Source organism: Maylandia zebra, linkage group LG23 (genome assembly GCF_041146795.1).
Source record: "Maylandia zebra isolate NMK-2024a linkage group LG23, Mzebra_GT3a, whole genome shotgun sequence".
NCBI classification, from domain to species: Eukaryota; Metazoa; Chordata; class Actinopteri; order Cichliformes; family Cichlidae; genus Maylandia; species Maylandia zebra.
Genome location: NC_135188.1, coordinates 1,446,403 through 1,460,918, shown reverse-complemented (window position 1 = coordinate 1,460,918; position 14,516 = coordinate 1,446,403). Strand labels below are relative to the sequence as shown.

Here is a 14,516-nt window from a genome sequence, read left to right as displayed (position 1 = left end):
CACAGGTGTTAGACAGCTGATGACGTCTGCCTTTTCTCCTCGTGTCGGTTGTAAATTTGTGTTTATCGAGACTAATAAATGCCAAATGATTTGTTTTTAGCATCAGAGAGCAAGCCCTGCAGTCAGCCCTGTGAGCCTCCCAGTGCTCATCTCAGCGTCCAGCCTACCAGTGCAAAAGGATCTTCCTCCTCATTATCTCCTGCTTCTGTCACTGAGGACGTCTCCTTTGGGTGGACCAGTGATGACCAGGTGAAGCTGAACACTGAGCGTTACTATTATTTTAGGTTCTCAACAAATGCAATGACATTTACCAAAATAATAGTGATCCGAGGTCCGTTATGGACAAATGAATTCTTCCCTTTGTCTGACTTGACCTTTAGCAGCAGGTGCCGGTCAGCTTCAGCTTTAACTCGTTCAAAGAATAACTGAACGCTAACATTTTACACACCAGGCTCCCAAAGTGTGTCAGGACTTCTATTCACGTCTGCTGTGTTTGTCTTGTCTTCGGGTGCCTTCGCGCTCTGTCCAGGATGCGTGTTCGGTGGTGAGCGACTATGACTGCCCCTGCATCGAGGAGAGCAGCAGTGTGGAGGACTTGCAGAGCATCAGCCCCTCTCTCAGGGACTCTGAGTACTTAAAAGATCTGCGGGGAGGTACGCCGACCTCGCAGACAACTGCATCCACAGTGACCGCAGCCACGGAGAGCGTCGACCTCCAGGAGCCTCTAAACACAAACAGTCCAGCCCTAAACCGACCTGCACACTCTTTTCTGAACACGCACTCCCCACACTTAAATGCACCGTTCCCGTCCTGCGAACAGCCTCCAGAGGAACTTCCTCACAACCTTGTGGTCACTCAGCTCAGTCCTAAGTTGTTACCAGGTGGGTTCACTGATTGCGAGGACTCTCTCTGTGGAGGCTCTGCAGTAGGGCGGAGCTCGCCAAGTAATTTGATCGGATTGTCGGGATCGATGGAAACGGCATCGACAGCGGCGATGGAGGGAGCAAAGGACCAGTGCTCAATGGATTTTGATGGAGAGCCAGACCTGGACAGCTTTCCTATTCTAATCAGATCCATGTCTACATCTCGGAGGCACAGCTGGGGTGTCCCTCTGTCCCCCATCAACCTGGGGAGGAGGTAAGACGCAGAGCCGGACACGCAGAAACATTTCAGAGGAAGCGTCTCCTGTTACAGTCCAAATCTACTTGACTCATAAGTCATATAATAAAGTTTCTACATAGAGAAACATCTTGCTTCAGTATTACTCAGCACAGTTGTCACGCTCAAAAACAAAAACACTTTTCTGCCTGTGTTATTTAAGTGAGCTGAACGTTTCCTGTGGTTGGTCTTTCACAGCTTTTTAAATAATGACGGTGAAGCTTCTTTGAGCTGTGAAAATGAAACGTGCACAAAAATACTGACAAGACAGAAAATACACACAAGTCATAGACTCCCTCTGTCTCCCACATGTGTGTGTGTATATGCACATGCTTGTATATGTAAATCTATTTGCTTTGTGTTTGCTTGCCGTGCTGCCAGACTCAGTCTCGACACCAAGGCCATAGACAGTGACGGAGAGGGAGATGATGATGATGACGAGGAGCGACAGAATAGTCTTTTCCAGTCCACCTACAGCTGCTCGCCGTGTCCTGAGGAGGACTCCGGCAGTCCTGATGGCTTCAGCCTGAGGGTAAGCTGCCCAAAGATCAGGGTCACTGTGGTGGTAATAACTCAAAAGTGGCATCGAGGAACTAAACTTTTTTGTTAAAGTAATCTCACAACAAACCAAAAGCAACAATGTCATGTAGTTCCCTCTGAAGACGTCACAGACGTGCAGCTTTGCGCTGAACTCGAGCTCAGTGATTTCCTCAAACTGCAGGATGCTGTTCATCTTTCAGAACAAGCAGGTGCATTTCTGTGACACTGCAATGAATGAACACATCAACCAGTGAGCTTCTAATAGTTTTTGGAAAAGACTGGAAGTCCCAGAGGACTTTTGGTCTGGGACATATGGACGATAGGAAAGCTGTAGGTGACCACAGCTTGGATATTTGATACTAAACAACAAATTAACTGAACCACAAAGAATTTTCTGACCACATTGACCAAAATAACTGAATGTAAATTGCCGTCTGCATAAGAAATCTATCGTATACAGTAAGTGTGTGTGTGCTGCTTGCTGAGGAGTGGATACACGTGCGTTTATTCTTCTTCTGTCAGGACCACGGTGAGCCCGGCAGGCAGCTATACTCCCGCTCAGAGATCCTTGCTACAGACGATTGCTCCCGTGCTGCACACATTTCTCGTGTTGTACAGACATCCAAACGGGCTGCCAGGGCAGCAGGAGGTGGGCTGGCGGCTTTAACGCCTGTAGAACAAATCTAAGTTCAGGTTTTATCACCTGAAGGCATCTTTCCTCATAACTGACCAGTTTATCTTTTTCACCTGTAGCTGAGGAATTTGACCCGGAAGAAAACCTGCATTCTACTGAAGGACAGACGCATATGTGAGTACACGTCATTTACATCAACATAGCTGCTCGTTCTCACCGTGTTCGAGAAGCTGTTTCTGTCGAGTGCAAGTTTAAAGATGTTTGAAAGAAGGAAGTAGTTTGATTACATTAGGAAACACGTCTTCTAAACTATGTTGAATTGTATTATTGCAGTTTTTGACTCCTTTAGTGCAGCAGTGCAAATCCTGCTCTGTAGCTTTAAATGGTGAGCTGCAGCTCTCTCACTCCCACATAGCAGAGGGGCTTTCCCCACTCTCTGCTGACATTTCTGCTCCATGTCATATGTCAGCAACCTTCTCCTCCCACAGTTCCCTCTCCCAGCTCCTTAGATGGCCCCTTTGTGTCTGTGTGTGTGAGGGGGAGGGTTATTTTATATGTACCCGGGCGGTGTGCGGACACAGCACACGGGGGAGGATTCTTCTCAAAATCAGCACCCAGCTCCTAGAATTGTTCTCCTCCACTTAGTCTCAGTGTCTTGTTTGTCTCAGGGTGATGGTACAGAAAGTTCTGCAGGAGCTAAAGAAGTACCACGGGTAAGTAAACAGGAGAGGGAGGTCTGCGTGCTTTCACTGCTGTAGCGGCGTCCCAGTCTATAAAGCACCAGCAGAGCCAGACTGTAGAGCGTGCGTGTGCACACACTGCACTGTAAGTGCAAGCATGTTTTTGCCATGTTTTGCATGTTGACATTGTGCAGTGACATGGCTGTTATCACTGGGAAAACACTCACCGAGTCTAAACCACACTCTTTGTTTTTGTACAGTTTAAAGACTTGAGCCACGACAAACACGTTTCTCACATTTGGAGATTTTTGAATCCAGCCTTTCATTGTCATTGTTGTCATTGACAGAGAGAAGCAGAGAAGCAGCAGATCAGACGCCAAAGATTCAGGAAGTGTCACTTGGTACGAGTTCCTCTCTAACGAGTAAGTACGGCCCTCACCGTTGTTCCCCTGTGACTGAAGCTCATCGTCTCACATTTGGGATGTTTGTGATCTCAGCGAGTCCTGGGAGGAGTTTTATTAGCCGTCGGTGACGGGATACAAAACTGAAAGCAGTGAAAGACAAAGTGCTGATACAGTGCAGGCTGCTCTTGGTTCTGCAATAATGTGGTTTGTTTTTATAGAAACCATCAGAAAACTGTTACTAATCAACAATGTCCCCTGTTTGCCAGGATGAATTTCTGATGTGTGCTTCAGGGGAAGTTTTATGGGTTTTTATTCCCTTACTATGTAAAGCTCCCTGAGATGACCTGATGCTGCACAAAAAAGTCAATTGAAACTCAACAAAGAGTGTAATGCTTTTAAAGTCAGGGATAGCAGTGGATCATCTGCTTCCATCTCACCCTTTAAAGGCTGAAAGCAGAAGAAAAAGACGCCACAGAGATGCTGTGGTGTCTTTACACTAGCCTGTAGTTTATACTTTACTCTCTTGCTCATCTACCAGGAATGAAGAAGAGGAGGATCGTATAGAGAAGGTGGAAAGAGGCACAAAAGTAAAAAGGACTCTGAGCTCTCTCAGGAACAGGATGACCGGCTCCTTCAATAAAGACAAGGTAATCCTGTGAAGCCCCTACGACTTCATGGCGAAATATAAATGTACCTTTTGCACTGAAGTGCGTGGCACGTTTGGCCTAATGATTGCATCTTAAAGCAGATTGCAATCTCTATCCGAATTGTATGTCCTGCCTCAGCCATGAGATGTCATGTTTATTATGTCTGAAGAACACAACATGTGCATGAAAAAACCAATCTGCCTCTTTCCTTGTTCCTCTGCAGGGTAAGAACCGCGAAAAAGAGCCTCAGAAAGACAAGGTGAAGGACAAGGACAGGGAGCCCAAAGAGAAAATGTGTGGCATTCACAGCAATGGGCATCATTTGGTGCCAGGTTCCTTCTCCAGTTGTGCCACGTGCTCGTTGTGCAGCAAGGCGCTGCAGAAAAAGCATGGCCTGCAGTGCACGAGTGAGTAACACCACAGCCACAGGTGTACACGCACCCACGCTTCTTCTCAGTCGGACACATATGTGCACAGGTGCCGCGCTCATGCACAAGCTCGCATCTATTTATACTGCATGCACACTCACTCGCCCACTTAGTGGCGCACTCATGCACACAGGTAAACAAACCACACACACATGCACATACAACACGAAGAGCTTGTGCTCACTAAACACCCGTTCAGCCTCCTTACACTGACATCTTTGTCAAAGCACATACATGGAATCAGACAGCAGCTTTCACCACCCGTCACAGTGACTGTGGCTCCTCTTTGGGGCTGTAGAAGACATTTTGCCGTTCCCTTCCCTTGTTAGATGCTAAGATGACACAGCCTTCCCCTTTCCCGCCTCATCATTACTTTACCTCATCAGGTCACACACCTCGGTGAACTTGTTTGGACAAATTCTTGCAGATGTTTCGGTGAAGCTGCAGCTCGCCTTAGATTTGTTTTTCTAGTTTGCAACATATTTCAGATTTCTGCTGTCTTGTACGTGTTGAATGAGCTCGAAGTGGAAAAGCTGAGCCTCGCTTTGTCTCAAGGTAACCAAAGCTTCATGAATCCATTGGTCTGTTACTCTTAAGCCAATCAAGGGCAGCGTACAGGCTATAGTCAGAATAATGTTACCGAATGTGTCTTTGCACATTTGGAAGATTATAAATAACTGCAACAGCTTCTGATGAACTACTTGTACCGTGCATGGAAGAAGTTTCCCAGTGAAACTCTTTAATAATGGCAGTCGTGTTAGTGGACGTAGACGAGAGTTAAGAACCTTTAGTCTGTATTATTCACATCTGACCATAACGTGTCTGACAACTTTACTCAAGTAAAACTAGTTTGCGTGTCAAATGTTAAGCTTCATGTCAGTAAAATGATAAAAAGTCTCTTCTCTTGATAAAGACGATGGCAGCACAGGTTTCAAAACTGCATCTGACCAAACCACAGCGCCACGTTTGGAGAAAATCAAACGCAGCATACCAGCACAACAACCTCACATCAACTGTTGGGCACGGTGGTGGGCGGGGCAATGCTTTCAGCTCGTTTTGCAGCCCCGGGACTGGACACCTTGCACTCACTGAGTCCACTGTGCACTTCTTAGTATACAAAAGTATTCTAGAGGCAAATGTGAGATTGTCTGTCTGACCAAACCTGGGTCACACAATAGGACAATGATCCCAAGCACAGCAGCAAATGTTACAGCAGAATGACTGAAAAAGAAAAGAATCGATGTGTTTCGATGGCACCGTCAAGTCAGGTCAGTTACATTTAATTAGTTTAACTTATACAGCACCAAATCACAACAACAGCCGCAGGGCTCTTTATACTGGAAGGCGAAGACCCTACAATAATACAGATGACCTCTTTGAGCAAGCACTTGGCGACAGTGGGAAGGAAGAACTCCATTTAAACAGGAAGAAATCTCGTTCAGGACTCTAGGAGGGGCAGTGACAGGAATGCTGTGGGCGGACCTTAAGAGCATAAACAAATGTCCACAAACCTAAAGCGATGCAGTTAAAATGGATGGTTCTAGACACACTCTCAGTATTGATGTTACATCTATGTTTATACAGGTTTGTTAAAGTGACAGTTTTAAACTCCTACTGGGTATTTCCTTTCCATCACCGTGACTGATGCTGGCAGTGTGGACTTGTGTCACATGTGTTGACATTATTGTAAACCAGAGGCCGTCTTCTCATAAGCCATGTGGTCTGGCTGTTGAGAATTTCACATCAACAAATAAAGTTTCCAGTAACAAGGAAACAGAAGTGTTCTCAATGTCATCACCATTTCTCTTTGCTTTCACTGGCACATGTGGATGGGAGCACTGGGGGCATTTAGTCATTCTGTGCTATTGCTTCATTATTTCATGACTATAACCCAATATTTCCTTTCTCCCTCTATTCTGTGGCAGACAAAGGCCATAATACGTCCAGGATATTTATACACCGTGCAGTCTGGCGGTCAGGATGTAATATATGGTTGTTTCTTATTGTTTGCTTATTAAACAGAGCTGCTCTGGTATCCTTCAGCGAGGCTCGGCGTGCCACACATTCAGTGTCTTCCTCTTTGGACTGCCTCTTTTTTGACATCTTCGTCTTTCAGCTGCTCCCCTTAAGGGTGGATCATCTGCCTCCATCTCACCCTGTCCCTAGCATCATCACAACGACCCACTACATACCACTACATCCACGAATCCCCTCTTTTGTCCTCCTTCCTTTTCTTCCTCCCTTCAACATCCTTTGCCCAGCATATCCACATCTAACCTTGTACATCCTGGTCACTCCCAGTGAAAGTCTGAGCATCTTCAACCATACACTGTCATCTTGTAAACCTTCTCTTTCATTTTGCTGCTATCCTTCTGCCGCAAATCATCCCTAATACTCGCGGATGAAGCAGGCTCTCATCCACCTGCTCCCCGGTCTCACTACAGATCACATTGTTGCCTGTAAATATCATAGTCCACAGAGCCTCCATCACTGTGTCAAAGAAGAAGGAAGGGTCTTAGCAGATTGCTGGTGTAATCCTATCCTCACCTTGAACCTGCCTGTAAACCTGCTGTACACCCTGCACCACCCTCACATCCTTCTTCACGCAGTACCACAGTTCCTCTCTTGCTTTCATAGATCCACAGAAACCACAGTGCAGTTCTTTTTGACTTTCTCTACACTTCTCCATCAGCACTCTCAAAGCAAACATGTCTCTAGTGTAAAGTAAAGTAAAGTGTGCGTGTTAGTCCCCATAGGGAAATAGTTTACTTTCTCGGCATGAGGACACTGCTGTTCACTTATCGTCACCTCTCAACAACTCTTTCCCATATCTTCACGGTATGACTCATCAGCTGTATCGCTCTATAGCTGCCTCAGCTCTGTACATCACCCTTGTTCCTGAAAATCAGTACCAGTACACTTTTCCTCTGATGCTCGGGCTCTTTCACTCTCCGAGATTGTGTTAAACAATCTGGATAAAACAATAATAATAATTATAATAATGCATCTGTTACATTTCTCCATCCATCAATCATCATCGCTGCTGCTGCTGAATGAAGTCACAAACCCTAGATGCTCATGTGTTGTTGTTCCGCGGACACAGGCGTGAGAAAACAAGTGAGTGTCCCTTTAATTTGAACTCAGCCCTGTGGGGATTCAGCCTGTGGAATGCGTCGTTTGTATGCCAGAGATTGTTCCCAGTGGAGACACAAACTGGACAAAACCGAGTATGTGGGATACTTGTTGCTGATCTCACTGGCCGGTGTGTTTTATTTAACTCACGGACAGACTACAATTCCCTTCGGATGCAGCTGATTCAGGCAAACCCGAGTCTTCTTGGGCGGTAAGAAGCGGCTACTGTAGCGATGGTCTCAAGCGGGATCAGGTGGATAACTCCCGTTGTTTCCCTCTGTGGACTTTTCAGTCATTCCTGTCGTTAGCTAAGCCAGCTAAGAGCTAATCAAAGCTAACTAGGAGCTTTTTTCTTTTCCCTCCAGTGTTGACTCGGTGTGATAATAAGGGCAAGACACATTTACTTCCCCGAGAGTTTAATTTATACTTAGCTGGCCCAAATTAGCTCCCAGCTATTCTCAGCGTAGTGCTGGCTACTTATTAGCCTCGCAGCGCTTAGCGTGCTAGCTCGCGAACAACCTCTCCTTCTCGAAACACAAGGTTAGCTGAAAGCTTGTGTCTTTGTGGCGTAAACAAACCCACAACGCCACGAAACTCGTCTGTTTGTTGAACTTTACGTGGGTTTTTCGGTGACTTTGCTCTGCTGCCGGTTATAGACTTTGCACGAAGCTCAACAGGTGATTGCTAGCGTTAGCTTCCAAGATAACTTGGTGTGCCTGAAGTCTTAATTTACTGGCGTTTCCTCTCATGTAACGTGTTTCAAACGGAGCGTGTATTCACGGTTAGAGCAGTGTTGACCGAGGCTGTCTCCACCTCGTTTCCATCAGCCTCCTTTATTTGTCTTTGCTCCCTCCTCTTAGCTGACTGAGACCCAGGCAGCTTTTATTCCTTAAATGTATATTCTTCAGTGTATTAAATGAGATGCTTCCCATTCCTCAGCCGGGCAGGTGATGCCCCTCTGCCAGAGCTTTGCTGGCATCAGGCGATAGGAATGCCCCAGGCTGAGGGGTGACCATTCAGCCTGTCACCTCACTCTTCAGCCTTTCTGTTCTGACTGGGTCACATGGTGCTAATTGTGCTTGGCAGGTCTACCAGTGCATAACAGCCCACTCCACTGACTCTGGGTCTCACCCATGTCTGCCTGTTAGCACAACACTTCTTTATGCATCACTGCCTTTCCTTCAAGCATGCCCGGCTCTCTGAATGTTTGCATTTTACACGATTGAAGGTTTGGCTCTCACACTAGTATTCTCCTCCTGTGGACCATTGTTGTCTACTTTTATACTGGTAACCTTTGGCCTGATTAATCAGGGAAGGGGGGGGGAAGCACCATTACCAAGAAAAAGTAGAATGGTTTGGACCATTACTTCCAGGAGTGAGAACCAGATTAATCTAATAGTTCAAACCCAAGCAAGGTCAAGTGTACGACAATGAAGGCATGGTTGTTGTGCTAATTTATGTTGTGCATTAGATTATTGGTGGTCTTCTTTTGGTGGAGATGTTTCACTTCACTTTGTAAACTGCGCCGCTTCCCTCCCGTTTCATTAGATGATGTAATTGGGTTGTCTGGCCTCTTTGGACTTTGTCCCAAATGTTTTTGTCGCTAGTGTTTTTGGGGATTAAGAGTAACTTCTTTCTTTTTCTTTTTTTGCATGCATGATTGCACAGGAAGCTTTGTGCTAGAATGTTTTTTTTTTTAAAGTGACCTGTTTTCCTCTTTACCTTTAGTCGATCAGCTATTTGTGGTAATACGGTTGATTGGGGTCACACATGCTTTTCACATGGTTCAAAACGATAAGCAGCCTACTTATTGAACTTTACCGTCAAGTTAATTTCCTCTCAAATTGTGACACTGCACTGTCCAAGTTATTCTGTGGAAGGGTGATATGTTTAACTTCTATTGTAGCTTACATGCTCTCTCTGTGTTTTCTCTCGGTTTCCTATCTAGTTGATAGGCATGCATTTAGTTACTGTGGATATCCATATCCATGGTTTAATAGCTGTTTGTGTCAGCTCTGCAGTGGACTGACCGAGAGGACATGCTTGAAAATGCTTTTCATTCACATAAATCGAACGACGTTCACATACAAAGGGCTCTGGTTCTCTAAGTCATGGGAACCAAACGGACTGCCTTAGTGACTTTGAATGCCATGTGTGGGATTCTGGTCATAACAGAGCCACTGGATCCACTCACAGCAAGCGTCTATAGTCAGTGTTTTTTGTTTAAGTCGTCATTAGTCTGTAAGTGAACAGTGGATGTGACCTAAAATGAGCTCTTGTGGCCCTTGACAGCAATTGCAGTGCTAGCCTCTATGGTTTAAAGCCTATACTTAGAGCTGTGACAGGGTTATTGCTTTCACATGAATTAACACAACAGCTTCCTGTGTTTTTGCACTTTGTCTTTGCTGTGAGTTATATATATTTTCCACAAACCAGGCTGCACCTTCAATCTGCATCTATCATATAGTAAGGAATAAAGTAAAGACATTTGTGTGTGTGTGAAGCAGGATCGCAACGAGAGCTTAAGATTGACAGAAATGCACAGCTGCTTGAATCTGAGCCACCCGAGCACCATCAGGTAGCCAGGCGTTCTTAAATTCTTTCTAAATAGATTCAAAGCCATCATCGGCAAACTCACAGCTGCTTTAGGATCTAAAATGTGCATCCTTTGTTATTGCATGTTGTAAAACCACCTGCGACGGAAACTGCAGTTTCACAACCTGACAGCGTTTCTGGGCCGCGTGTGAAAACAGTGTTTACATGATGTGATGTGTGAAATAATGCTTTCCTGGAAGAAACCCCTGTTCTTCTGTTGACCTCTGCCAAATCCAATGCCGGGCATGTGAGATAACACATTTTCTCTAGAAGTGGAGTAGCAGCACAGCTTTTTTTTTTTCTTCTAATTTTCTATCAGTTACAGCAGAGAGCAAAGTATCATTTTCACTTCTAGTTCACTGTGACTCACTGAAGTGTGCACTCTGTACCACAAGAAGACTTGTTGTGCGATGGGGTGTCAGCAGATGTTGGGTGTGGTCGTGGTTTTGTTAGGGAGCCGAGTGTCCCGTGGATCAGCGACTGACATCAGTAACTGTAACTTCTGACATTTCTCAACAGTATCAGTCGTCCAGCTGATGATACGCAATCCCGTCCTCTAGGGCTGTGCGATATGACCAAAACCTCATCTCCCGATATCAGACATCTGTCGTTCGATAACGATGTAAATCACAAAAATGTAACATTTTCTGTAAACTCGTGAATCTCGGGCAGCTCGACTTGCGTGAAGTGTTTCCAGCTGTGCGTCATGTAGCTGGAGTCGAGTGTTTTAACCGATGCTGAAACGATACATTTTTAGACATAAGTTGTAACGGCGCCGTTTTCTTTGTGAGTATTTATTACACGGCGTGCTGCGGGGAGAAGCCTGTTCTAACGTTTGAGTCTAAGATCTATTTTTTAGCACCTGGCGGCTCTTTTTTACTTCTCATCTGTAAATAATCTGCATCTTTCACGTGATTCAGTTTATTTTGAAAAGTCTCAACAGGATCTTGAGCTTTATTGTGAAAGGTTTATGTGGAACATAAACAAGCGGACACGTGATGCTGTTACCTTCATTGTTGCTAATGACAACGCATAAAAACAGGCGCTTGTCCGTCCGTAGTGTGGTTATATCAAATATAAGAGAAAGAGAGAACTTTAAGAAATTAATATAAACACTGCAGCGACATCAGAACCATGAACAAATATTGCCGTAAACAGTTTATTTTGCGACACCACGAAACAAACGACAGCGTAAAATGAAACGACAGACGCTTTTATATCGTCATCAGATATATATGGTTATATCGAACAGCCCTACCCTCCTCACCTGAGCTCTGCTTACTTTGATCTCTGTCACCACCCGTGTGTTCAGCATGACTGGTGCACAGTGTGCTATTGTTAACAAGCTGCAATGATAAGCTCGGTGATATCAGTGAGCAGAAAACCTACTGTTCTTGCTTATCTAAGGTTAATCTTTTACTTCTATTGACTGATAATATTGCAATGACATTGATTTTTTTTTTAAACCCCACACAGATATACTTAATTATTAATCCCGTCTGCTTCTCAGTACCTTTCCAAGACAGGAACTGCCGTACTGCATAAGGAAGTGCGGGACGGTGACACAGTGGTGAGCTGTCTGGTAGGAGTCGGAGGTGGGCTTTGTGTTTGCAGTGTTGATGGACAGGCTGACAGATCGGTCAAGTCTCTGTGGACTGTTCGCAGATGACATTGTGCTCTGTAGTGAGAGTAAGGAGCAGGTGGACGAGAGCTCTGGAAGAAAGAGGAATGAGCCTTGCCCGTGGGGCCGGTTGTCTTCATTAAACAATGAATTTGAGCTCGTCTGTCGAACAGCCAGATTAGCAAGAAGATTACATTTTATTTTCTTTTTCATCTTTTAGTTGAATCAGGATGAAAAGTTGGAAATTTCTAGTTTCTTCTGAAGTTCCTTCTTGTCCAGCCTTTAGCTGCTAAACAAAGTCTAAAAGGGGAAAATGGGCTTAGATTCAACGCAAAGTGCTTCTAGTTGCTATTCACAATTTAAGTATATATCTGCTGAATACAGCTCAAAGAGAGGCACAGCGGTGCTGGTTCAGATTATTCAGAAGCCAGTTTCTGTTTTCTTTTCCTTCAGCTGAGCCAGCAATTGTTCATTTATTGTGAGAGCGAGCGAGCAGCAGACACAGAGAAAAAAGCTAAGAGGCAAAAAGCTGCATGCAGAGCGTTTTCACACACAAACGATCACCTGTCTCACTGCTTCATGCTTTTTCTGGGTAAGAAGATACAGACTTATCATTTGTCTCCATTGTAGCGGCTGTATTGTGGTACCAGCATTCAGAAGGGAGGGGTAAGGACTAGAAACATTTAGCATTTAGTGGAAGTTGCTGGTACGGCTCACGCCAGCGTCACCTTTGTCAGCCAGCTACAAAGCCTGATTTCAAACACTCGCCACGCTGCCTGCGTCGGTGTAAAGGAGGCAGCGCTGACAATGAAGCTTTAGGACATAAACATCATCAGTGAACGAGTTATTGTGCGACGTCACACTTTCTCTTGTGATGCACTGACTTGACGCAGTCAGCTGAAATTTGTTTTTCACCAGTCACAGCGTAGATAAGGTTTTACGGCTTCAGTCTGCGTACGCAACCATGTACTTGTCCGTCTTGTTTGTATTATCGTGGTTTTACCTGGAAGGGATGGGAACACGCTTTGCATGCTGAAGCATGACTAATTTGTTTGGCTAGCCTTGTCCTCCAGAAAAGGCTTCGGGCGTTTACAGTATGTGTTGTACTGCACGCTGCCAGGTTGCAAGATCTCAGTAATCGCGTACGCGATAGAGGAGAACTTTTCTCACCCCCAGTTTATTTTTCCATAACAGCTTTTATCTGTGTAATTAGCAGAGAGGTATATACAGCCATGTCATCTAAACATGCAGCAGCAGCAGCTTTGGGTTTAATAAAGACAGAAATATAAACCTGTTACTGAGAAAAAGGAAGCTGCTGGTCCGACTGCGCTCTGACTCTGTGTCTTTATGGGGAAACAAACAGAAGCCACAGCCACTGTTGCACCAGTCCCACCAGTTTTACTTTACAAATACATGCCTGAAAACAAACATTGTGATTTGTTTGCATGAGCTGAAAGTGCTGTCCTTCAGCTTTCTGTTTCTTTGCCTTGTCTGAATCACAGCTTTGTACTTGTGATGGCGTCGCCTTCAGGAGCTGCTCAAATGTTGTTCTTTTTCATTTCAAACATGCATCATTGCCAAAACTTTGTGGTCTTGTATAAACCTGCTCCTGCAAAGACTAATGATACACTGACTGTAAGTTTCTGCCCTGGTGTTTTTCAGATTGCGCTGTGAACGTTCACAAGAGCTGCAAGTCTCTGCTGGGGGAGTGCACCAGCAGCAAGAATAAGGTAAACACTCGAAACACGGCGAGCAGCCACGATTAGGCCACGCTGGGTTTGATTGCGCTCTACAGGCCTGGACTTTAATGTGATGTTGCACGAAGGAGTTGCATATCACTTCCTGTGTCCTCTTCTGTGGTTCGATTACCATTAGTGCTTCTGTGCAACGCTGGCAGTGATGACACGTAGAAACCTTCAGACGGGATTTATTTTGTCAAGCATGAGAAATCTGGAGGAATGTTTATGTTAAAATGACTTTTGGATTGATGATGAAACGAGAATTTGCTGTTTGACCGTGACGGCAGGATTCAGTGTTCACTGTGACGGTGAAGCGGGCGTAAACAGAAGTGTCGATGATGATGCTGCTGCTTGTAATTTCCACATTCAATACGAGGGCTGTCGAAACATTTTGCAACAACCGCGCCCATGACTCCCAAACATACACCGTCTCTTATGCATCTGCACAATATGAGCTCACTGGAGCATCAAGAGGACTTATCCTAGTCTACAAGTCATACTTCTTAAAAATTATTTTTGGGGATTTTTAGCGTTAATTGATTTGATGGAGCGCTGATCAGAAAGCAATTCAATTTTATTTATATAGCGCCAAATCACAACAAAAGTCGCCTCAAGGCGCTTCATAGATACAGAGGAAAACCCAACAATCATATGACCCCCTATGAGCAGCACTTTGGCGACAGTGGGAAGGAAAAACTCCCTTTTAACAGGAAGAAACCTCCGGCAGAACCAGGCTCAGGGAGGGGCGGGGCCATCTGCTGTGATTGGTTGGGGTGAGAGAAGGAAGACAGGATAAAGACATGCTGTGGAAGAGAGACAGAGGTTAATAACAGATATGATTCAATGCAGAGAGGTCTGTTAACACATAGTGAGTGAGAAAGGAGACTGGAAAGGAAAAACCCAGTGCATCATGGGAATCCCCGGCAGCCTACGTCTAT

At 45.1% G+C, this 14,516-nt stretch overlaps 1 protein-coding gene across 2 annotated transcripts in view; it reads left to right on the top strand.

Annotated features, from left to right (window-relative positions):
- arhgef18b (rho/rac guanine nucleotide exchange factor (GEF) 18b) overlaps positions 1-14,516 on the top strand; it is a 34,764-nt gene that overhangs the window by 4,575 nt on the left and 15,673 nt on the right. The window contains exons 2-11 of one of the 2 annotated variants that reach the window (XM_004570183.5): positions 101-249; positions 530-1,137; positions 1,540-1,690; positions 2,221-2,347; positions 2,452-2,506; positions 3,001-3,045; positions 3,360-3,434; positions 3,955-4,063; positions 4,287-4,470; positions 13,502-13,569. In XM_004570183.5, coding sequence (XP_004570240.2) covers positions 101-249; positions 530-1,137; positions 1,540-1,690; positions 2,221-2,347; positions 2,452-2,506; positions 3,001-3,045; positions 3,360-3,434; positions 3,955-4,063; positions 4,287-4,470; positions 13,502-13,569 — 1,571 coding nt within the window. The remainder of the gene's footprint in view (positions 1-100; positions 250-529; positions 1,138-1,539; positions 1,691-2,220; positions 2,348-2,451; positions 2,507-3,000; positions 3,046-3,359; positions 3,435-3,954; positions 4,064-4,286; positions 4,471-13,501; positions 13,570-14,516) is intronic. The other variant, XM_004570184.5, reaches the window with a different exon arrangement.